Here is a 25,792-nt window from a genome sequence, read left to right as displayed (position 1 = left end):
TTATATGATCTGGCTGGGCCCTATGGCACCTCCCTGTAATCCCAGTGACTTGGGGAGCTAAGATGGGAGGATCGGCACAAGTTTGGGGTCAGCCTCAGCAACTTAGCAAGACCATGAGCAACTTAGTGAGACCCTGCCTCAAAAAATAAAAAGGCCTGGGGATATAGCTCAGTAGTAGAGCTCTATATAGATAGGATCTGTTCACTTCAAGGGTCTTTGAGCAGCAGTGTTGTGGGGGGTGTGGCAAGACTGCACATGGGAATAAAAGCAGCAGATTCCGTTGTTTCCTTTTGAAGCAGAATGGTGTCTGACAGAGCTGCCCAGGTGCTTGAGGCATGTAAGTAGGTTTGTACTCCCTCCTGACGGGGGGATGAAGGGGTCCATAGTTTGGACATTTTTATATCTAGTAACTTCTTTTCTTGGTGAGAACTGTCATGTTTTTGTTTTGTGTGTGAAATCATCTAAAATGACCAGCATTACTGTGTGTTTCAGGGAAAGGTCACTGGCTTGTAAAGTTGAGGGATTTGAGTAGTTAGCTGGTCACATGCACCCAGAGAACAAGGCTGAGGCCTGGCCACCAGGGATCCTCCACAGATGTGCCACCCCTCCAGGTGGCATGGTCACTGTGAGCAGAGTGCCCAGTGTCTCCCAACAGGAGCAGGAGAGGAACATAGGGCGGGGCAGCTCAAGGCTCTCGTTCTGACCCTGCTCTCCCTGTGGTCATGGCAGCCTTCTCACTTGCCTATGGGATTGTTGAAACATCCCTTAGAAGTTGGGGCACGGACAGGCCGACCTAGGACCTAGTGTTTACCACGTGTCTGCTGTGAGTATGAGTGTGACAGTAGCTTTTCACATTCTGCAGAGAACTCTTGAGTTTCTAGGAAGGTGTGGTGCTTTGGAGGCCCTTATTATTCCATTTTCCTCCTCTGGATGCTAGTAATCTAAAGGAAGGGAATGTGCTGCCTTAGGAGGTGAGGAGCAGCTACTCAACCATGCGGAAAACATGTTTTAATGAAAGAATCTTTTTTTTTTTTTTTTTAAATGTAGTCTTGTGCCTCTGAAAGTTTGCATGATAATAACTTCAAAGTATTAATATATATGTCTGCCAGAGATTTCTTTCATTTTCTTTGCTTAGTTGAATTTTTCTAATCCTATTTTCGCCCCCCTGTCCCTCATGTCAACATAATTATCTCAGCATTAGAGGCTGGAAGTCCAAAATGGGTCTCCCTGGGCTGAAGTCAGAGTATCAGCAGGCTGTGTTCCCTTTGGCAGCTTCAGGGAGAATGTTCCCTTGTCTTTGCCACCTTCAGCTGCTGCCCGCATTCATGGGCCTGTGGCCCCCTCCTCTGTCGTCAAAGCCCAACCCTGTGATTAGGCCTCTCCATGTAATCCTGAACAGTATTCTTATTTTAAGGCCAGGTGACTAGTAATCTTAGTTCTATCTTGCCACCCAGCGCAGCATATTCACAGGCTCTGGAGAGCGGGGTGTGGTTGGTGTTTGGAGACTGTCGTTCTGCTGACCCCAGAGCTTTTATCAGATGTCTTTGCCTTTTTAAAAAATCCGTTAACTTTTTCTGATGCCAGCTTTTGGATAATGAGATGTTCCTACACTGTATTTCATGTTCTGTCATTCTTCAATCAGACATGCCCTTCATCAGGCAGTGGTACCATTGTTCCATAGTTCAGAACTAAATTTGGCCTTTTACTGTGGGTCCAGCACTTGGTGATTGCCTTTATTCCTGTAGTTTTGCAGGGAGTCCTAAGTTAGTGCTGTGGATGGCTCCAGGGCCTCTCTCATGAGTTGCTTTGCACTTAGCATCCGGGGGGCACAGTTCCTATCATCAGACTTCGCAAGCTAACTAAAGGTTGTCAGTGCTCTTTTAATCTAACAGCTGAGTTGTATTTCATCAACTGAAAGAAAAGTCCAGGTCTTGAGCTTCAGAGCATGGGAGACTTACGGAAGCTGTAGGGCTGAGATGGATGATAGGAGGCCCCAGGGGAACCTAGAAGGCAGCACCATATTGGGATTTCTGGACCCTGCATCCTGATGTGCCCTGCTCTGTGTCCCATGCCCACTGCTGACATGTGCATTTGCTTCTCAGGTCCGGGCCCACCAGCTGGTCTTGCCACCCTGCGATGTAGTGATCAAAGCTGTTGCTGACTATGTCCGCAACATTCAAGACACCTCTGACCTGGATGCCATAGCTAAAGATGTTTTCCAGCATTCACAGGTAAAAAAAGCAAGACTCAGGGTGGGCCTTTGCATGGTGGTGTGGCTGGTTTGGGAAGGGGACTCAGGAGGTGCGAGCTGACTGTGTATGTCTGGCTGGGCCATACACACCATTCTGAAGGAGCCCGTGGCTAAGGGGCCAGGCTCCCACCAGATGGTCTCAGTCAGTTCCAAACTATAAGGGTTTCAAGTAGTTGATGGCTGAATCTGCTGCTCCGAGTTCTCTGTTTTAAAAAGACCTGTATTCCAGAGTGGGCAGAAGATCAACTGAATGAAATTGGTCAGATGGTATTGTGAATTCCCGATTTGTCTGTATCTTTTAGGGGATAGTCAGGGATTTTCTTCTTTGGAAAGTAAGGCATGTGAACAAGTCAGTGTTAGTGGAATAGGTAAGGTTTGGGGGACTTGTCTCTGTCTAGACATATTCCTGATCAGTGTGCTGCAGTCTGTTCCACCAGCTGCAGGTGGCAGGTCGGGTCTCTTGGCAGGACCAGTGGCTGCAGAATTGAAGTCAAAGAAGTAAGTCATAGAGCCAGGGCCCAACTCTGCCACAAGCTCACAGTTCTGCTTTTCTAACTGCATTGCTTTAAAATAATTAATTTTTGATTTGATTTTTTTCAGTAGTAACCTCTTGATTTTTTTTTCCCTAAAGGTTTTAATATCATTCTAAATTCTTATCTAACTTGAAAGGCTACAGATTATTATACATGTGCTGAATTATAAAAGTATGTTCATACACATGACTAGTGGCATAACTAAGGTTTTCCTACATCTGTTTCAGTCTAGAACAGATGACAAAGTTATTCGATTTAAGAGAGCAATTGGATATTACTCAGCGACTAGTAAGCCTATGTCATTTCATCCATCACATTACTTAGGTAAGTAAATAAGGCCTCTCTGTATCATATTGACCTTGCAATAATGCAGAGGTTTGCCAACTTCACCAATCAAGTCTTGTTCTTTGGAAGGGTGAATTTCTGCATTTATGCCCATAAGTGTAGCTGAACTTGCTAGTAATCCCCGAGGATATTGAGGAGCAAGAGCAAACTTAACAGACTTCTTAGAGAAAAGTGGAGGCCATTGAATCACAGGCTAGAGATCTTGGTGTCTCTGACTCTTTGGACACAAGAGAGCCTCTTGGTCTGTAAATGACTTCATAAGTACAGTGGATTTGTAGTTATTTTTTTTCATTTCTCAAAAAGACCAGAAAGATCAAAAAGATCATATTTGAAATTGGGGACCCAAAATAATTGTAAGCCTGAAGTCTGCTTGCATATGATGTCTCACAAGAAGCTGTTGGGCAATGAGCCATGAGCATGCTCCTCTTTTCTAAATCAAATCTGCCTTATAACGGTCCAGAGTGGTAAAGTTTGTGCAGTAGTGCCCCAAGTCTGTTGGAGTCGTGTCATTTACTTCATGTCAGCTGTTAATAATAGAAGGCATGTTCAAGAGATTGTTGTAGGAATTAGACTTTTTGTTGGTTCCTGAAGTTTAATTCCAAGGTTGAAAATGTCCCTAAGAGCTGCCTCTGACTGTAGGAGCTTTTCTCCACGGACTCCGTTCAGTGCTGCCTGTGTGCTGGACACTGGGGACATAGCTCAGTGACATGAAGGCTTGGGCTGACTGCACAGATGGGGATGAAGAAGGTGTGGGGCCAGAGAGCCAGGGCTGCCTGGATGTCTTTGGCGACACAGGTAGCAATAGCCTTCTGATGGGATACCTGTTTCATTCTTGTTCCCTGCAGTTCATTATCCTCATAGCAGCCAGAGTAGTGTTTAAAAATGTGAACCAGATCATGTGTACAATCTCCCCTGGCTTCCCACTGCTCTGGGAGTAGCCTCCAGCTCCTTACCCTGCTCACTGAGACCCCGGCGACTTCCCAGCCTTCTTTCTTGCCTTGAATGCACTGAGCTGGCTTTTGCCTGGGGCCTTTTCACTAGCTCTTGGGCCTGGAGGGCTCCCTTCCCTAACCTCCTGTGTTTGGGTCTGCCCAGGCTTGCTGGTTCCTCCTCTAAGGCCGCTAGGCTTCTCCGTTGCTGTACCCTGGTCAGCCACGCTGCTTCACCTCCTCCCAACCTGAGAACATAGAGACCAGGGCCTGTCTTGTATCCCTGGTAGAGGAAGCCTTGACTGAATGAATAATTAATCCATTAACTGTTTTTAAATCAGCAGAATGAAAATAATATGGTATATTTGAGGATTATCCCTGGAGAAGGGGAGAGAGTATGCTTTTATGTCAGTATCATACCTTACACACAGAAGATGTTTAATAAGTGCTTGTTGGTACATCAGAGAGCATGAATTGAGCTCTAGAACCTGTACCTGAGTATTGGGCCCCACCACTTCCTGGCCTCAGGCTCCCTGTACTATTAGAATGGTGTCATTATCTGACTGTTAAAAAGAGTATATGTGAAGAACTTGTTCAATAGCAGATGCCATTATTGTTATTCTTGTAAACCTAAAAAGGCCCCAAGAGATTGAATATTAAAGTGAAGGAAGCCTGGACACGCTTACGGAGGTAGACTGGCATCCTCAAGTATCTCCATTGATATTCTGCTCCTATTGTGTATTAGTTTGTTCTTTTGCTACTATAACAAAATATCTAAAACTGGGTATCCATAAAGAAAAGAAGTTTATTTAACTCACAGTTCTGGAAATTCAAAGTCCTGTCATTGACATCACTTCAGCTCTTGAGGACCTTATAGCAGGTGGGACCACAAAGGCAGGAGTGTTTGCTGGAGTGAGAGGTCAAATCACAAAGCATGCCGCCAGAGATAGACTGAGGTTCCACTGTCTATACTGGGAGTAGCAACCCTGGTGGCCTGACTAACGACCTCCCACTAAAGTTCTCTCTCTTGAAAGTTCCATCACTTCCCACACCACCAAACTGAGGACCAAATTCCAGCACACGAACCTTTGGGAGTCAAATTACATGCAAACCATAGCATATGGTACAATCTCTGTGGCATTTGTAGCCTAAGCAGTTGTTACAGTTTACTTGGGAGTAGAACTCTTATTCAGAAGGGGAAAAATAGGAAAGTAACTATGGAGAAACACAGTATAGTCACTCTGCTTATCTACAGGTTCTGCAAATTCAATCAATTGGGTCAAAAGTATTTGGGGGGAAAAAATTACCTGTACTGAATATACACAGAGCTTTTTCTTATTATTATTCCCTAAGTAGCACAGAACAAAAGCTATGTATGTGCATTTACCTTGTATTAGGTTCTGTAAGTCATCTAAAGATGATTTAAAGTATACTGGAGGAAGTGTGTAGGTTATATGCAAATTCTATTCCATTTTATATAAGGGACTTGGAAAATGTGTGGTTTGGATATCTTTGGGGAACCAGTCCCCTGGATACAGAGGGACACCTGTACACCTAACATTTAGGATTGATCTGAGTTAATGATAACCAGTTTGAAGATGTTTTTTATAAGTGAGGTGAGTTTTAAAACTTAATTTAAAAATATGTAATATTTAGCTGGTGGCACATGCTGTAGTCCCACCGTCTTGGGAGGCCGAGGCAGGAAGTTTGCAAGGGACCAGTCCACGTAACTTAGTGAGACCTTGTCTCAAAATAAAAAGAGTTTGGGGTGATGCTCAGTGGCCAGGAGAACTTCTGGGTTCAATCTCCAATACCACAAATAATGATAAATGTTCTACCAAGTGCTTTCATTTTCTTAATTAATCATTAAATGACTTGGTAAGTTGTTTCATAGATTTGACTCTGAATTCAGTTTCATTTTCTCTTTAACCACACAGTTATTCATGAAGGACAGGGGTGTATTGGTAAAGAATTTGAGATTTAGAGTGGTATTTTCAGGCAGGCTGGTACAGGTGATAGCTCCCTGTATATCCCCTGTATAAAGCCTTTCATTGTGATGCCGGCTGTTGCAGAAAGCAGAATTGCATGCCTGTGGGCCAGCCAACAGGTGCAGACACAGCACAACATCGGGGCAGGGAGTGGGGCGGTGTGGAACTCAGGGTGTCTGCTGTGTGGCTGGAGGTGAGGCTACAGAGAAATGAGGTGAGACTGGGAAGGCAGGTTTATCCCAAGCTGCATAGACACAATCTGAAACCTGCAAACATGGATTTTTAGTTTTTTTCTGATCAGTCTAGAGACACAGCAGCGTGGAGAGAGCACTTGCTGGTTTTAGTTCCTTCCCGGTGTGTCCTCCCAGTGAAAACAACAGGACAAGGAGAAGCGGTCTCTACTTCCCTGGGGAGCTGCTTTCTAGGCATCCCAAGTGAGATGAGAGGGGGGTGTTTTTTATAAGTGACAGGCAGTGGTTAGTGGTTCTTGGTGAGCGTGCCTGTAACGGAGCGGATGTCATCATGCCATTCTGTAGGAAATTACTGTGAATTTTGAACAGCCAATGTGAGGGCATGATTTTCATGTTTGTTGGAACCTGTCTTCATTGATGATTTTAGAAACTACAATGTGTGGAGAATTTTTTAAACCTTTTTAACAAAATCATGCTAGCAGTTTAGATATCTGTGGGGCATAAAATGGTGTGCATTGGCTCTAGCCAGAGGCTTATAAACCTGGCTGGAATTTTAGATTCTCCCTCGAACTGCTATATCAGGAATTCAGTTGGGACTCAGGTGTCTGTCTGTAATGTTCAGCTTCTTGTCCCTATAATGAGCATGGAGTCTAGTTAGGAAGAAAAGATGTGTATTTAGCCCACAGTTTGGTAGGTGCAAGGGTGTGGTGCTGCAGAGACTCATTTCTGGGGACGGCCTTCTCAGCTGCATCATGTGATGGCAGATGGCCGTGTGGGAGCGTGTGTGGGAGCAGGTGATCACATCCAGATACAGGAAGCCAGCGAGCTGGGTGGGGCCAGGCCAGGCTTTTATAACCAGCCTCTGGAGATCACCACCAAGAGGGTCATGCGAGAACCACCTGCATCCTTTCCAAGGTCAGTGACCTCAGTGGACCGAAGCTTTCCCTCCAGGCCCCACCTGTTAAAGGTCCACACCACCCTAACACCATCACCCTGGGAACCAGGCTTCTAATACATCAGGTTTTGCAGGGACATCTAGCATCGAAACCATAGCATTGTATTTAAAGAAACAAATTTCCTTGGCCTGGCTGTCCATCCTGGCATTTGGAAACCACCACTCAGCCTCCGTTTCCTCCTTTTTAACCTGTGGGCCTTTTGCAGTGTTGAAAAGAAAACTCAGGCTGGGTGCGGTGACGCACTCCTGTTGGGGAGGCTGAGGCAAGGGGATCATGAGTTCAAAGCCAGCCTCAGCAAAAGTGAGACCCTGTCTCTTAATAAAATACAAAACAGGACTGGGGATGTGGCTCAATGGTTGAATGCCCCTGAGTTCACCCCCACCCCCACCCCCACTGATTTCCCAACAGTTACTGAGGGTCTAAGGAAGGACATAGGCATGCACTACGCACCTTGCCCTGCCCCTTGCCCTGCCCCGGCAGTGCTGTCAGGAACAGCCTAGGTACGTGTGGCTTGTTTTGTGTGGTGCTGGGGATAGACTCCCAGGCCTTGTGCAGGCCAGGCAAGTGCTTTACCATTCAGCTACAGCTAGGGGGTATTTTTTAAATTTAATGAATGTATTTTTTTATTATTATTACTATTTATTATTATCATCTACCTGCTATCTATCCTGTCTATCTTGCAGTGCTGGGGATTGAACTCAGAGCCCCATCCGTACTAAGCAAGTATTCCACCACTGAGCTGCCTCTCCTACCCTTTTTACCTGCCGCCTTTGAATTTGTGATTCTTCTGTCTTAGCCTACTAAGTAGCTGGGATTGTAAATGTGCACCACCATCCCTGGCTACAAATATGGGATGAGGGAAGAATGTATTTGTGTCTATACTGCCTTTATGACCCCCAGAAACAATCTACTCTTAGACTTTTAAGAATAAGTACACGGGTTGGGGTTGTAGCTCAGTGGTAGAGCGCTTGCCTAGCACGTGTAAAGCGCTGGGTTCTATCCTCAGCACCACATAAAATATAAACAAACAAATAAATAATGAAGTCATGTCCATCTACAACTAACAAAAAATTTAAAAATAACGAAGACGTCAACTTTTTTTTTTTTTTTTTTTTTTTTAAAGTACAGGTAGAGCACTCACCTAGCATGTGCAAAGTGCTGGGTTAGATCCTCAGCACCACATGAAAATAAATAAATAAATAAAGGTATTGTATCCAACTACAACGAAGAAAGTATTTAAAAAATAAAAATAAAAAAAGTAGTACAGATGTGACGAGTACTTATTTTTTATGCATTTACTGTCATAAATAGTGTGCTGAGACCTGCGGCTCCAGGGGATGCTTGTGGTTGTCCTGTCAGAGCCTGGTCTGTGGTAGCTCCCAGTAAGTCACTCTGAATGTAAGCACAAATAAGACATATCACAGTTGAGTTCTCAAAAGATTTGCTTTCCTGGTTAAGCCAGAGCCTTCAAAATCACTGATAGAATTTTTAAAGTAACAAATAATAGGTATTAGGGACTCCCAGATTTGTGCATGTAGAGTCTGTGCACATAGTTGAGTCCTCATGTACACTTTTAAGACTGCACAGGTGAAGCCCAAGCCCACCGAGGCTAAAGAAATGGCTACTGTACCTTAACTGGTGCTAAGAGCCACAGCCAAGTAATATGATGCATGGCATTTTGGGTTGAAAGGTGATGCCTGCAAGCCATTGAGATGATATGATTATGTTAAGATTTGCATTCATATGGATATTGGACTCCTGGGACTCCTGGAGAGTTCCCATTGGTTGGGGAAGTGCGTTAGGAGGGAATTCCGGAGGAGGAACTTCCTGTTGATCCGGGAGAACGCAATCTTCCCGGGAGCATACAGGGCATTGGCGGCAGTTTCAAAAAATAAAGTTTGTTCCTGCTTGAGTGGCTCGTGATTTTGTGCCCAGCCAGACTGTGGCAAACTGGCCTTCCTTATGAAGAGTAAATGAACTTCCAGTATCCACTTGCTAGAATGGCTCAAATACAAACACTTGCCAACACCAACCAAATATTGCTGGTACAAATGTAAAATAGTGCAGATGCTTTACAGGACAGTTGGATTTTTTTTTTTTTTTAAACAATGAAACAAATGAAACACACCTACTCTATGGTCCAGTGTGTTAGTCAGCTTGAGTTGCTGTGACCTACAACAGCTTGGAAGAGGAAGAGTTTGTTTTGTCCTTGGTGAGGCAGAAATCATAGCAGAGGAAAGCTGTTAAGCTCAGGGCAGCCGGGAAGCGCCTGGGATGACCACTTCCTCCAACCATGCCCCACCTGCCTACAGTTACCACCCAGTAGTCCATCAGATGGACTGATCACTGATTAGGTATGGCTCTCATGACCTAAACATTTTATCTCCCACGTTAACACAGGAGCTTTTAGGGGACACCTCATATCCAAACAGTAACATCCAGCAAGCATGTCACTTGAGCATTTATCCAAAGAAGTTGAAAACTTATGTCCACACAAAAACCTGCACTTGGATGTTTATAACAGAACTTTATTTACAACTGCCCAAACTTGGAAGCAACCAAGTTGTGCTTAAGTAGGCAATGGATGAAGAAACTTGTTGATTGGTTTGTTCCATGCCAAGCACTGTTGTGGGTGTTGGCCAGTGTGGTTAACAGATGGTCATCATTATTGCTCTTATGGACAAGTGTGCAGCTGGTGCAAAGTAATCCTAAGTGAAAACAGGAAAGTCAAGGAAGACCAACCTGATGGAGTCAATATAATTAAATTAGGGGTTAATTCTGATTGATTAATATTGTAAGTGAGGTTTATATATTTGGTAAGAGTTTAGGAAGGTGAAGATATGGAAAAAAGTATATCCCATGCAGAGAAAATGCACTGGCAAAGAGCCTGAGGTGAGAATACATGGTGTAAGAAAAGGAAGAAGGTTGTGCTTGGAGCACAGGAAGCAGGGAAGAATGGTTGGTAATGGGGAGAGCTGCAGTGCAGAGGCCACACACTGCCCTCCATTCTACTTAGGCTGACAAGAGCTCATTGAAGGAATCCTAATTATAAAGATTTAAATAACCGTGTAATATCACACTGCAGTATATTTGTCAATAGAACTCCACTAATAGCTTGCTCTGATTGTGTTCCCCACCCTTGTACCCTAAACTTTATACTAGTCATTCTTTTTATCTATTTAGCATATCTGTATCCCTGGGTACCGAATAGGTTCACTTGTGTTATTAAATGAAATCATGTAACATGTATTCTCTGACTTACTGTTCTAGTTCAATACTCCTATTACTGTGTTTCTTTTCTTTCAGCATAGTTCTTTTTTTTTTTTTTTTTTTTTTCATTGTGTTANTTCAGCATAGTTTTTTTTTTTTTTTTTTTTTAATTCATTGTGTTACTATTTATGCATTTTACTGTGGATAGAGAATTGGTTGTTTCCCGCTGATGGCCATCGCAGACAGTGTCACTGTAAGCTTTCCTGCATGTGACTTGCTGTGCCCATGCACAGCACTCCGGGCAGACTTGCCTTTCCTGTTCATGTCTGCACTGTTGCCCAGCATGAGTGCATTTATTCTCCCAGAAGTGGGGTGCTCTCTAGTTAACTCCACATGTTTATTCATCTGGTGATTGTTGAATTATAGTCCAGGATGGTTGCAGTTTCATTTCCCTGATTATTAATGAGGTTGAGAATCTATAGCTGTGTTTATGGACGTGTAGTGTTACCTTATTGGAAATCGTGATCATCTTGATTGCCTGTGTTTCTGTTGGGTTGTTTTTCTTTTTGTGTTGATTCATAGAAATTCTTAATACAAGTTGGATACCAGTCCTTTGTCACTTTTATAGATTGCAAGTGTAACCTCCCAGGCTGTGGCTTGCATTTTACTTTCTTGATTGACACTAGATTCTTAGTTTTAAAATCAGAACCGTGCATTTTTTTTGTTTGCTCTGTTAATAATCCCTCTCCTAGCCAGCCCTGTGGCACATGCATATAATTCTCAGGAGGGTGAGGCAGGAGGATTGCAAGTTTGAGGAGAGCCTCAGAAACTCATGTCCTAAGCAATTTAGTGAGACCTTGTATCAAAAAAATAAAAAAAAAATTTTAAAAAGGGGTGAACTGGGATGTAGCTCAGTGGTAAGGCACCTATAAAACAAAACATTAAGAATTCGTCTCCTGTATTTATAAATAAAGAGTCACCATGCCTGAGGTTTGCTCCAGTCATATGATAGTGGGGGGAGGAAGCGCAGTCGGGCTGGGCATTCTGAAGGGGTGACAAGTGCCTAGGGCTCATTGTGCATCCCTTCACTCCTGCTTGTGCATTATTGTGCAGAAGAACGAAAAGACAGTGTAAAGGAGGGACGCCTGTCTAGTCCGAGGTCACAAACGCACTTTTTGTTTTTCTTCTAAACATTTTTATTTATGGATTTTTGCCTTAAACCTATCTGCACTGAATTTGGCTTATGGTATGAGCAGGATTCACATGGATGACCTGCTGCCCCAGCCCCGCTCAGGAGTAGGCTGCCCCATGCTGTCCTCCTCAGAGTCTCTTCACAGGGGTCTGTTTCTGATCCTGTTGAATTTCTGGTTATCCTTATGTCCATGCTATACCATCCTGGCCCTTGTGATAATAGATATCTGATTGGGCAGATCTGCCCACTTAATACTTCTGCAAGACATGGGGACTATAAAGGCATTCCGCCTTTATTTTATTTTATGTATTTTTATTTGATGCTAAGGATCGAACCCTGTGCCTCCCACGTGGTAGGCAAGTGCTCTGCCACTGAGCTGCAACCCCAGTCCCTCGAGACTATTCTTGACTCTTCACTTTTGTATATATTTTGTGATCCTTGGGTAGGTTTTCATGGAGTTGAGCTGACTCCATAGATCAGTTTGGAGAGAATAAATTTTTTTATTGATTTAGCATATTGAATAAAATATTATATTTCTCTTGATTTGAATTGTCTTGAATGTCTTTAGTGAACTTTAATTTTCTTCATAAAGGTCAACCTTTATATATTGTTAGATACATTGCTAAGTATTTTATTTGGGGGTACTATTAGTTTATATCTTAAATTATATTCCAAACTGCTTGTGTATTGAATACAAACTGTTTTTACAGATTAATTTTATATTAAACAGCTTTGCTCAATTCTAAATAATTTTTATAATTGATTTGTAAATTTCTTTGGGTAGTTATGTTGTCTGTAGTTCAGTGTCTTCCTTTTCCTTCCTTCTGAACCAGCTATGACTTAGGACACAATATTTATAGACAGTAGTCATGGGTAATATTCTTATTTAGCTCTTGATCTTAAGGAGAAAGTTAAACATTTTGCTTGTGTAACATTTAGCATTATCTCCCCACATTTTCCAGACTAAGGAAATATCCTTGCTGAAAGTTGTAATCTGGGTACCAGTATGCTCAGGGGTTCATCCTGGTCACTTCAGTTGGCATGGGCTGGGGCAGGGAGTTCTTGCCATAAATGAGGCCAGTCTGGTGAGAGGTAGAGGGAAAGGTGACCTTTCATAGATTACAGGGAGACAGAATGAGCATGCATTGAACTTGAGTGTGGGAAATTAGTGGAAAAGATTGAGGGAGAGAGAGCTCCCAGATTTTTGGCATGCACAGTTCAGGTGATTGGTATCCATTGTGAGACAGGTACTGCTAAAGGAGAAGCCAACTTGGGACAGTTTTGGATGTGAGTTTTAATGTACCTTCTAAGATACGGGTGGAGATGGTAACACATAGTTGAATATGTGTGTCTATGCAGAGGAAGGAGTCCTGGGTGGGGCTTCAGTGGTTCATGGTGCTGGTGGGGCCGTGGCGGTGGTTAGAGGGTGAGGAGCACCTCAGACTGTAGTTTAGGCCAGGTGTAAGAACACGGGGGACCTAGGGAAGGGCGAACTGAAGAATGGTGCAGCAGAGTGTCCTGAGAACAGCTTCAGGGCAGGGCAGGGTGAGACCACACACTGCTAGTTGTCACAGAATAGCCCCGGTCAGGCCTCACAGGGACACACCACTTCCAGACCTCATGCAGGGGAAAGGGGTTCCAGGAAAAAATGTATCTCGTTTTTCTCCTCCTTTACCTCTGAAAGGTGTGGGAGGGGTGGGAAACACTGGGCCTCCTAGTCTGCCTCAGATCATTTTCATAAAGGTTGGGATTTTTAAATGAAGGGGAGACTTGAGCAAGTTTGAATTGCTAAGGGGACAAGGAACACATCTCGAGGAGGCTAGAGACACATGGTGGCTCTGGTATGTATACTCCATGGCAGGGAAGGAGGGGGGGCACCTGTTCCCTCCTAACACAGCCACCATAGGCCCGTCCCGTGTGCTCTGGAGCCTAGCTCGCACATCAGCATGTCAGATGAAGGGCAGAGTGTGGTGCAACGAGACTGCTCCTCTGGGCAGAAGAGAAAGGCAAGCACAGAGTGCGGCGGTGAAGTCGGGGCTCGTGAGGAGCCCAGGCCATTCCGGATGCGTGCACACGTGCCAGGGTGCCCTCTGCCCTGGAGGCCTGGGTCGGCCCAGCTGTCAGCACTGCTCCCGGTTTGAGGAGTCTTGCGCTCATGCTGACTGGAAATAGCCTTCCCTAGTTCAGTTTTTAACATTGTTCCCAGTTTTTTCAGGTGCCACACAGAATGTACCTGCTCACTTACTTAGGATTTGACTTTTCACTTCAGACTTCATGCACTCCTGTGTCAGTGGGAGGTCCACAGAGTTGTGCGTGAATTATACAGACTGATAAATGTGCATAGTCAGTGGCAGCTACACAGTTCTTTTAAAGTTAACTATTGCAACTTGACCTCCAAGCTGACCATCCTGGCCTTCGCCTTCTCCCTTGGTCTGGCTCATCCTCAGCTCTGGGCACTCACCTTGTCATTGTCTTGGTTTGGGCTTGACCTGCTTGGCTTTCTCAGCCAGGTGTCTCCTTGTAGCCACAGCCAGACTCTCCCTTCTCCTCCGATGTACTGCAGGCCCCATCCCTGCCTTTCTGGAAAGTCTTCATCTGGAGCATAATGGGACAGATCACAGGAGAGTCTCCTCCCCATAACTTCGTGCCTTCATTTCTGTTGAATATTGATGTTCAGCAAAAATAGCCATTGAAAGATGTTTAAAATACTAGAAAATGTTTGCTTTTTTTTTTTTAACCAAACATTAAAAACTAGGGTTGGTGGTAGCCTGTATTGATTTATTAAACTTTCAATAAAATATAAAATATTCTATTGGAGGGTCAGCACTTGTCTTAAGTTATAGAATTTTTTTTTAATTTACTTTGTTATTGTTTGTTTTGTTTAATGTAACATTAAGTTATTAGAAGAGTCTTTTTTTTTATTTTAATTTTTGTTTTTTGGGTACCAGGGATTGAACTTGGAGGCACTCGACCACTGAGCCACATCCTGAGCCCTATTTTGTATTTTATTAGAGATAGGGTCTCACTGAGTTGCTTAGTACCTCCCTGAATTGCTGAGGCTGGCTTTGAACATCCTCCTGCCTCCGCCTTCTGAGCCCCTGGTGATATAGGCGTGCGCCACCTGGAGTGTGGCTGCCTGCAGATCTAAGTAGAGGTTCTAGTTTAACACTGTTCCTTTTTAAAATTATCTTTAACGGAGAGCAAAAGCTGGGCAGCTCTGTGTAGGTGTCATGAGTCATTGGAGGAGGTGGGCCCAGAGCCACACTTAGGTGTTGCAGGGAGCAAACTCAGCTGGCACCTTGAAGTCTGCTGTGGCTGCTGATTTTCTCTTGCATTCCTAAGGAAGTCCGTAGTATTTAACAAGTACTTTTAAAGTTATAAAAATACTTTTAATATAGTAATTGAACATTCTTGCTGTGGTGTGTGCGTGTTGTTGTTGTTGTTTTTTCCCTCTCTCTCTCCTGTCTTAGCCTGTCTTTGGTCTGCTTACTTTTCTAACAAACAAAGAATTGTCTCTCTAGCTCGTGTCAGTGATAGGCAGAGAATGGTGGACCAGCAGTGTTGCCTGCGCTCAGCCCGGTGCCTTTTCTAAGAAAGACGCTCTTGTCCTGGAGAAGGGAGACACTGGTTCTGCTCAGCTGCACGTGGCATGGAGAACAAGAACCAATTTAGAAGAAGGCTGCAGGCTACAGAGGCAGGCCTTGGGAGATGAGGCATTTCTGCAGCTTTCAGGAAGATGTAGACAAATTAGTTCAATTATTATAGGACTATGTGATGTGAGAATAGTGACTCACCCTGTGGAGTCACAAAGGTTTGTTTGAGGTCATTAATTGCAATGTGATTTTAGGAGATATTTTTTCCCTTGGAAATCTTTGGTTTTATGCTATAATATTATTTATTTTAAGGAAAGTTTGTGCTTTGCAGGATGTTTCAGCATGTAGTGGCCAAAGAAGAATGAAACAAAAATGATCATCCTCACTTTAAAGTTGTTGCTGCATATTGATGAGTCTAGCCTTTCATTTCTCTCATGTTAGGTATGGCTCTGCATGGTGGTACAAGCCACCAGTGACCTCAGGAGGCCAAGGTCAGCCTCAGCAACATAGCCAGACCCTAAGTAATTTAGTGAGACCCTGTCTCAAAATAAAAAGAGCTAGGGTTGGGGATATAGGTAGTTAGAGTGCTTGCCTTGCATGCACAAGGCCCTGGGTTCCATCTCCAGCACAATAAAAAATAAATAGATAGATAGATAGACAGACAGACAGACAGGCAGGCAGGCACTGGGTTCAATCCCCAGCACCACAAAAAATAAGCACCACAAAAATAAATGAATAGACAAATAAATAAATAAAAGGGCTGCAGGTGTGACTCAATTGTGGAGCACCTCTGGGTTCTATCCTTAGTACTGCACACAAAAATTATTTAAGTTAGGTGTGGAAGATCAGCTATAAGAGATTGTATACTAGACCTTTTACAGGGTTGTAAATTACAATATTAGAGCTTGGCTGAATTCTTCAATGTTCTTTGGCCCAAATCTGACTGTGATAATCATAGCAAATTTCACCTTATACTCAGAGGTGAAAATTAGTGGACTTGCTGCTTGATTAGGAACCTTCTTGTGTGCAGATGATTGTGCACATGATGTGGCTTTGTGTGCATGGGTGTGAGTGTGCTCTATGAGCACACACACGCCAGCCTCACTGTTCCCTGCTATTTGTATTTGAATGCAAAGGTAGAAGCTGTGTCAAGATTCTCTTTGTGAAAGCCAAGATCAAAGGCCTGTGGCATTTCAGAACTTGAGCTTAGAGACAGGAACTCCAGCTAGGTACCAGCTAGGTGAGGTGTGTGAGGCTGGTGGGGCATCAGGGTGGAAGGAAGCGAGCAACAGTCTGCCCTTCTCTCCCGACCTCTGTGGGCTTAGCGCTCAGGAGGCCGCGGGTCCACAGGATCAGGACAGCGTGTCCAGGACAATGTTCACAGTCCCGGTTTCACCATGCTAGTATTAGAAAGCCTCTTAGCTTTGCACTAGAGTTCGCTTGCAGAGAGTGAACCGGGCTTGGGGGATTTTCCTGTATTTTTTTTACGTGGCAGTAGGTCATGTGGTGCCGTGGGCTGTGCTCCTCTTGCCCAGTGCTGTTCACATCAGCCCTCCTGTTGCTTAAACATGGAAAATGGAACTCAGGGAGTTTGGTTTTATTCTATTTTTTAAGAAAGCAGAGGGGGTCACGGTCCAGCCATGAGGGCCCAGTTGGGGCCTGCTGTGTCTCTCCACAGGATTTGTTTCTCTGCGTCCCTAGTAGAGTGAGTCTCGGACTCTCCGGCTGGTGGTGGTCCCAGGCTCTGCAGGGCCCGTGACTTGCGTTCCTCACGTGCTTACCTGGATGGTCTTTTGAGGTGCACTGGGGCTGCCTTCTAGGCCTCAGCACAGTCCTGGTGCCACCTTAGGGAGCCTGAGCAGCAACTGGCATGAGGCACCATCCGCTCCCTGGTTTCCCTTTTGCCAGCGGATGTTGCCCTGAACTCCCGCCTCTCCTTGGACCCCATAGGTGGGGATGTTTCAGGCCTGTCTATCGCAGTTTTCTGCTGCTGTGTTTCAGCCATTCTTCCATGTGGTTTTCTGTTCCCAGATAGAATTCTGAAAATACAGTTTAGTATAAGATAAATGAATAGCAAATGCCACTGTGCATCAGAACACGTTTGCAAAATCTGGTTTTCATAGAAAACAAAATCCCCAATTACTGATCCTGGTATGCATGCTAAAATATATAAACTTACATTGGTTTTGCTTAACAATTAAAAATAACCCGAGGTCTGGAGTTGTACCTCAGTGGTAGAGCTCTTGATTGGCATGTGGGTTCAATCCTCAGCACCACATAAAAACAAATTAAAAAAAATAAATGTACTGTGTTTATCTACAACTTGAAAAAAAAAAAAACCAAAAGTACAGGCAACTAGTACCACACATTTTTTATACTTAGAAACTTACGCTGGGGATATAGCTCAGTTGGTAGAGTGCTTGCCTTGCATGCACAAAGCCCTACATTCAAACCCCAGTGCAAATAAATAAATAAATAAATAAGCCTTTCAGTTTAAAAAAAAAAAATTTGCTAGTTAGCTGTGAATTGAATTTGTTGTTAAGTGGTTGAGACAAAAAATTTCTCTTGCTCTCCGAGTGTAAGGGGAAGTGCTTGGTCCCTATGCTGCCTGCTGGGTTTCTGGTTCCAGTGAGATTGTGGATCGGGAGCTGCGTGTTAAACCTCAGTTTATAAACAATTCTGAGAAGTGGGACCAGTGGTATCAACATCTGAGGCATGTTAGACACATGGGCCGTGGGCTGGCTCCAGGGATGTCCCAGGGAGATGGCATTCTGTTCACAGTTGTTTTATTATTTCTTCCTATATTGATGAAACAGCCAGACCAAATCCGTTTGGAATGCCTGGGATGGTGCCACCTTATGTTCCCCCTCAGATGCTCAACATTCCACAGACTTCTCTGCAAGCAAAGCCCGTGGTAAGGCATTCCCTGAGATGGGTGGGGCAGTGGGCCTTGGGCATTTTGTTTTAATGAATACTAAAATGATTTCTTAAATTCTTGGAATGATATATGAGATAGGTGCCAATGTTGGTCAAATTAAAAAATCACCCAGGAGGAGGCAGCCCCGACATGCCTTGGGCCAGGCCAGCCTCATGTGATGACCTATGCCCTGTGCTTTAGGCCCCACAGGTGCCCAGCCCTGGGGGGGCTCCGGGCCAGGGTCCATACCCATACAGCCTCGCTGAGCCGGCCCTCACTCTGGACACAAGCGGGAAGAACCTGACAGAGCAGAACAACTACAGCAACATTCCTCACGAGGGGAAGCACACGCCGCTGTATGAGCGGTCCTCGCCCATCAACCCAGCCCAGAGTGGCAGCCCCAATCACGTGGATTCCGCCTACTTCCCTGGCTCTTCTACATCATCATCATCAGACAACGACGAGGGCAGTGGAGGGGCGACCAAGTGAGTGTGCGTGCTCACAGAGCACTCCCGGTGCCTGTGACCTGGGGGGCTCCCTCTGCCAGCAGCTGCTTGGGTGTTAACTCAGGCGGTCCACTGCAGGTAGGTGCTGCGCCCTGTGCTCCTTGGCTCTGGAGGAGAGAGAAGAGAGGGCCTGGTCTGTGAGGTCTCCACTGTGGCTATCTGCACCAGGCCAGCACCAAGGCCAGAGCTGCAGGAAACCTCTTGGGGAGGGATTTGTGTGACATGTAGAATATGGGGGTTCATGTGCATCAGCCCCATTGTTCCAACAGCCTTAACCTCTGGGACCCTGGCTGTAGGGAGCTCTAAATTCCTCTCCTTCTCCAAACTCAGCAGCTCATAGAACTGTTCTTGAAATAATACTATTTGCCCAAGTAAAACCACAGAAAGCTGCCTGGACCCAGGCCGGAGTTCTTCCAGGAGAGGAGTGTTGCAAATACGTAGTTGGTTAAAATCTGATGGAGAAAATCTTAAATGGATACTACCCCTTCCCTTAAACTGTCTTGTGTTTCCAAAAAAGGTAAGGAAAAAAGAAACAGGAAGTGTCTTTTCCATTGAGGCTGTGTTTCTTTTTCCTTAGTTTGAACTCTATCTTGTCGGGCAGATGACCAAGGCTAGTTAATAATATTTCAGTTATAACAGTGCCGGTGGATGTTACCTCTAGCTCTGACCTCTGACAGAAGAAATTAGAGAAAGTGTCTAGCCTTGAGCAGGTTCTTGCTGATGTGTCCCCTGAAGCAAGTGATGTTTCCTCTCTGTAATATTCCATGTGTCCACCTGTAAAATGGAAGCAAATGTCAGCTGACCTTGGTGACGATCAGGGCAGAGTTCTCTGCCACCTGGGACTGCATATCCTGTCTGTAGCAGAGAAATATAAAATTCATAAGTGGGCTATGTATACGCAATCCTGAAACTCCAAAGTGAAGTTAAGGATTATAATTTAGCATTCCAAAATTTAAATTGGCCTTCTAGTAGGATGATAAATTTAATACCTTTTAAACCAGAATTTCTTGGTTGGGGCCCAGAAATCTGCATTTTAAATAAGTACCTCATGGAGTCTCAGGCTCACATGGAAGTCTGACAGGTGGTCCAAGAAGCCCTTTCCCTCTAGAATTCTGGGTCATTGTGTGTTTTCAGCGAGATCAAAGTATCTGAACAGACTCTGGAACATTGGCAGAGGTTAAAAACGCAAAAGAAGTGGACTGGGGATGGAGCTCTGTTGTAGAGTGCTTGCCTGGTATGTGTGAGGCTCTGGGTTCATGTCCCCCATGTCCCCCATGTCCCCATCACCCAAAAAAAGGCAAAAGAAGTAAGCTTATACCCAAGAGTTACGTGCTAGTGGAGGAGGTTTAGAAACCAGATTGAGGTGGTTGCTTGGACCAGGGTGGGCATTCAGGAGACCATAGACGTTGAGGCTGTAGGCATTCAGGAGACCACAGGTTGCCCATCTGATTTGTCTTCATGAGGGTGAGAACTGGACTTGGAGCAAGGACAGCTGCCTGGGCACTGTGCTTTTCTGTGTGTTCAGTTCTTAACCTATTCATAAAGGGTCTGGTCAGCTCTTCCTGGACCCTGGGATCTGGTCTCCCTGTGAAATCTTGAAATTCCCAGTCTTCACCCCAGACACGGCATTTTTTACTGCTTCTTGCAGGCACGTCTTATTTCTGCAGCTGGGGTGTGAACTGCTCAGTCTTGTGGTCGGTGTCTTGCCATCCTTGCAGCGTGACGTGTCAGGCAGAGGAGAAGGCACAGTGCACACACAGTGCCACATCAAAAGGCTGGACTCAAGACGTCTCACTCAGCAGAGATTTAATTTCCTTGAATCTTCTCCATGTTCGCTTTAATATACAGAGATCATGTCAGAAGTGAAGGAAAGCAGGCAGATAGGAAAAGTGCCTGAAGCCTCAGCGTTAGACCCTAGACTGGGGGTGTGCTTTGCTTATGGCTCGTGCTGTGGTTCAACTTAAGTTTATGTGTGTGGCAGGGGCCAAGAGGAATGAATTTCATGGTTTTCAGTGAAGGTTCTAGTTTGTTGAATGTGTTGTATGTGGTGTGTATTCTGTGCAGTTCAAGACTACGTAAGAGAATGGAATTTTGTAGTTAAAAAAAAAAAATACTCAAAAGCCGGTCATGGTAGTATGTACCTATAGTCCCAACTATTCAGGAGGCTGAGGCACAAGGATCACTTGGGCTTAGGAGTTTGGGGCCAGCCTGGGCAATGAGAGCCTGTCTACATTTAAAACAAATAGTTAGGGGTGGTGGCCCATGCCTATGATCCCAGCGGTTCTGGAGTCTGAGACAGGAGGCTCACAAGTCCAAAGCCAGCCTCAGCAATTTATCGAGGCCCTTAACAACTTAGTAAGACCCTGTCTCAAAATAAAAAGGGCTTGGGGATGTAGCTCAGTGTGGTTAAGTGCCCCTGAGTTCAATCTGTAGTACCAAAATAATAATAATTAAAAAAAATAAATAAACCAGGAGTACTAAGTCAGAACTTTAGTTACTTTTGGTTTGAACTCAAATTAGAACCCCAGACCTACTCTGTGCTTTTAGGATGGTCTTAAGGGGGAAAAAAAGTTATCCTTTATTAGCCAAGAAATGCTTGAGCACTTGCTGTTTACTGTGAGCAGGGCAGTGGGTGGGAGAGACAGGGCTGTGCTCATGTGGTATGTTCTGAGGCAGGACAGTGAGCAAATGAAAGTGTGAGGAAGACTTCAAGAGGAGCACTTGTCCAGAGCGCAGGAGAGCAGGGTAGGAGGTTGACACCTGGTCCCCAGGGCTGGGCCTTGTAGAGCTGGAGGCCTTCAATGCCACAGGAAACAGCCTTGAATGTGCTCAAGCAGGGCCTGGGCCGGAGAGGCCTGGTGTTTCTTTGGACATGAGTTTATTCTCAACTCTGTGCTGTTTTCCTTTGAGACAGAAAAGTCTCTGGACAGTTGAGCAGCTGAGCCTCAGAGATCTGATCTTAACCCCTTTGACAGGTGGACTGTGGAAATGCTTATAATCTCTAGACCATGAAATAGCAATGGAGAACAGCCTTCTAGTTGCCTTACAACTTGTTCCCCCACCCCCAAGACTGCCTGGGGGGCCGAGGGGTGCTCAGTAAATACTTACTGGATAGGTTGAGATGCCTGTGATGGAAAACAAAGGTCAGCTTCTACAATTTAGAAATCCTTCCCATAATACATGTTAGATGATACCACAAGGAAGCGATAGTCAAATGCAGAATGTGGGACAGTTTACAAAAGAAATGGCCTAGTTCTCCCAACAGTAAATCAATGGCATTTTTTTTTTAAGGGTGTTGGTGATGGGTGATGGGGACTGTCACAGAATAAAAGAGGCAACCAAGAAAGAAAAATGCTTCCTACAAATTAAGATAAATGTTTTAAATGGCAAAAGATAGACGCATGCAATTCAGAGGAAATACAGACATCACTAAACACGTAGAAGGATGTTCACCCTCACTAAGAAGATCAAGGAATGAAACTTAAAACATAAAAAGGTATCTTTTTTAAAACCCATAAAATTGTCAAACATTTGTTCTTAAAGATAAACTATGGAGGGTGCCGTGGGTGGAGAGGGTGAGACGTGGCTCTCCCGGCAGGTCCTCCTTGCCCCTCAGCCCTTCCCATAGGAGTCTGAGAGCCACGGGCACTGGGCACTAGGCACCGATTGTGGAGATGTGCTCTGTACCTGTAGGAAGGTGGGTGTGGGCTGTGTGCCCAGGGAGCATTACCCAGTGCCCCTGGAATGTCCTGAGAAAGTACAGAGCTGACCCAGCTGACCCTAAGGACAGGCAGCCACACTGCCAGAGGCTATCATGACATGCATCGGGCAGTCCCTGTGCTTCATCCTTTTGTTTCCCTTTATTTTACTTTTTTTTTTTTTTTATGTCTTGTTCAGCATTTCAGGTTCTTGAGTTGGGAGAGTTGTCAAGTGGCTCTGTTCTCGGTTCTGTGGAATGGGAGTCCTGACAGTTTTGTGCAGGACTCTTGGAGCATGGGGCCGTCCTGCCACCCAGCCACCCAGCCACAGCCTCTGCTGCTGGAGGGGTTTTTCCAACAGAGATTAGCGATAGGGGCAAGCCTGTGGGAAGCAGGCCTGGATCTAGCTGGGACTTCCATGGTGTGCTGTTTGCCCTAGGAGGAAAAGGTGCCTTGGGCCACGATCAGACCAGCCAGTTACTAGGCCCATGACAGTTGGTTTAGCAGGAGAATAAGAAAGAAATGTGTTTTCTTCTGTTCTTTTTGTCAGAGTAGCATCTGCACACACTTGTTCTATTCTTGGTTAAATTTTTTTAAATTAAGGTGGTGGTCTTCTTTTCCCTTCCCTTTGTGGTCTCTGTCAGTCCTGTTTTGGTTGAATTAAGAATTACATTCAGGTCCTTATGGAGGTGTTTATTTTGTGTTATTTTTTGTAGATTTATTTGGGCTCATGGAATTTGAATCAAAATGAGGTTGCTATATTTTTAATTCTTTTTTTACATCCTTTAAAAAATTACCCTCTCCATACAAAGTTATATAGAATTAAAACATTGGAAAATACAATATTGAGAATCTTCCATCTTCCACCTCTAGAGAGGTGACTCTCAAAGAGTTCAGACATCACATAATTCTCTGCATATACTGAAATACAGTTTTTACAAGATTGAGGTCTGGTCTTAGGGATAGCAACTTGCCTTTTCCCCTTTTCTTCCCTCTTTTATGTTCTATACACTTATGTAAGTTTACGTGTGTACTTGTACATATAAATGTAAATATGTGTATTACACTTAATATTGCTTTAGTGTTTTTGCATATTATTGCTGACATTTTTAAGTGGATAGGTAAAAGTCCTACTCAGAGAGAAGACATTTCAGCTTTGTGACTTTATTCATTCACATGGGCTGTTTCATTTTCTTGTACACTGATATGTGTGCCTGAAGTGGAGAAGGGCGCCCAGTGTCACAGAGTGTCTTTTGGCATGTACTGTTGGTTTTGAGTTATGCTTGCATGGTGGCATCTCTTGTGTGCACTTTGCACATGCTCACACCCCATTAGCTCATGTGTGTAGCTCCTGGAAGCCCACATCTGGGCTGTGGAGGGTGATTTGGGAAGGCAGGCTGCTCCGCGTAGGAGTTCAGGGCCCTGGGGAGCCTCTGTACCCCAGCAGCTGTCAAGGGCTGGCCTCCTGGTCTGTGATTATCTGGCTTCAGACTCCAGTGCACTCCTGTGTTAGTGGGAGGTCTACAGGGTTGTTCGTGAATTATACAAACTGATGAATGTGCATAATAAGTGGCAGCTATCACTATTATTTTAAAGTTAACCATTACAACAATATAAGATCAAAATATTTGCAGCTGTTATATGTGGAACTGCAGATTGTTCAGAATACCAAGGTCTTATCCTGGAAGGGGCTTCTCAATGTATCATTGTATCATTTTGCAGATAATAAACAATTTATTTATTTTCAAAAACCCAAATATATTTTTGGTTTTTAATGTAGTATAGATAAAGAATCTCATTTTGTTAGCTCTGACCTGGCATCCCAGGCAGTATGTGCTTGAGGTTGTGTCTTTTTTTTCTTTAAGGGGGTCCGGGTGTTTTTCTTCCACTTTGAGTTTTTTCAGAAACCTTGTGGTTCACAAGAAAATTATGTTTCCCAGCTTTGGGATATGGGGACATCCACAGGCCAGCAGCTAGGGGAATGGCTTACAATGAGCAGATGTAGGCTTGTCTTTCAAATTGTTGGGCTCTTGTGTTGGACAGATTTCTATCTTGGCTTTTTAACACATAGTGATTTTTCTAGTAATTTCTCATATAAACAGTTCTGAATTTTGGCAAAAATTAGTTTTGATCTGTGCCATTGCAGTGAGAGGGTCTGTGGATGTCCTAGCCACCCACTCCCCTCTGAAGGCGTTTTGTATTCATTTGTCACGGCAGCCAGCAATGGCTCATGGTGAGGCACCTCGGGACCCTCCCTCACAGTCTGTTAGGGGCACCCTGTGACCACATATCTCCCTGATACCAGTGAGAAAAGTGTGAGCCATGCTTACTGTTGCCTGGGATGCGCTTTCTGCACTCTCTGGTTCTATGCTCCCAACCCTGTTCCATGGAGAAGACTGAGTGCAGGGACATTGGCATAATTAGGGGCAAGAGGGCATTGTAGGTGTCTGCATGTGTGGCCTTCTTGGTCATCAGGATTCTGAAGGATGGCATTTGACCAGACCAGGCCTCGAAGGAGAACCCTGAGTGCCTGTCTGGTGAGGCCAAGTCCTGCTAAGCGCCTTGGGGCCCACACCCTCCTGTCACACATGGACCTAGAGCCTTCTCTCTTTTGTTCTCAGCCCGGTTGAGTTAGGGAGCAGATAGCCCTGAAAACTCTTATTGAAAGTCAGCCTTATTAGTTTGGCCACGTCTGACTTTACACACACACTCTACTCAGACATTTCTACTGTGGATTGTATCTGTTACCTTTCAAAATTTAATACTTCTTCCACATTGGTATTATTTGCCTTTGCTCTTCCTATTGCTGGAGTCAGGTTTTACTCCATGTTCTGCCCCTTTTCTTCTCTCTGACATCATACTCTGGGATCGGGGGTGGGCAAACCAGCACATTCGCTAAGAAACGTGGGAGGAAGTCTTTCAGGGACTAGCGTAGTTTGCTGCCTTTGGCATGCGTTCATGCAGAAGCAGCCCCAAGTGTCCCTGGAGAAGCAAGGCTGTGTTGCCGCTTTCTGACAACCTGCAAGGCCTGCCCTGCCCTGCTTGGCTCCCCTACCACATGTGGACTTGCCACAGTGCACGTGGTCTTCCTGTTGCTCACCTGCTGGATCTTTTCAGGTGTGTGCAGCTTCCATCCACAGCCAGCTCTCCCAAGGCTACGTGTGGCACAGTTTGGAATAATGGGTCTCATTTGAAACCAGTGCCTTTACGTGTGTGTGCGCCTTGATTAGTTCCCTTCTCTCTGAGCCTGAATTTTTATCATCAGAGGCTTATACAGAGGGATGTAGACTCGGTCTGGGTCCAAGGGAGCCTCCCTCCTCAAATAGCCTAGCACTGCACCGCCTCTCCCCCCAGCCAAACGGAAAGAGGGGAGACATCTGATTTAAGTACAGTTTTAAGATCTTATCAGTTGTGTAAGATGAAATATAAATGTGCATGGAAGAATTCTGAAATCTAATCCATCTGTTCTTCTAAGTATGGCCT

The 25,792-nt window shown here is 44.7% G+C and overlaps 1 protein-coding gene across 3 annotated transcripts in view; it reads left to right on the top strand.

Moving 5' to 3' along the window:
- The window catches only part of Fam120a (family with sequence similarity 120A), a 102,761-nt gene that overhangs the window by 35,822 nt on the left and 41,147 nt on the right, over positions 1–25,792 (top strand). For all 3 annotated transcript variants that reach the window (XM_015506281.2, XM_048800500.1, XM_048800501.1), the window contains exons 4-7: positions 2,103–2,231; positions 3,012–3,108; positions 18,005–18,102; positions 18,307–18,590. In XM_015506281.2, coding sequence (XP_015361767.2) covers positions 2,103–2,231; positions 3,012–3,108; positions 18,005–18,102; positions 18,307–18,590 — 608 coding nt within the window. The remainder of the gene's footprint in view (positions 1–2,102; positions 2,232–3,011; positions 3,109–18,004; positions 18,103–18,306; positions 18,591–25,792) is intronic.

The sequence above is a fragment of the Marmota marmota genome, unplaced genomic scaffold, assembly GCF_001458135.2.
Source record: "Marmota marmota marmota unplaced genomic scaffold, marMar, whole genome shotgun sequence".
NCBI classification, from domain to species: Eukaryota; Metazoa; Chordata; class Mammalia; order Rodentia; family Sciuridae; genus Marmota; species Marmota marmota.
Note: the sequence above shows the minus strand (reverse complement) of the source record. Positions and strands in the feature narration are given on the sequence as shown.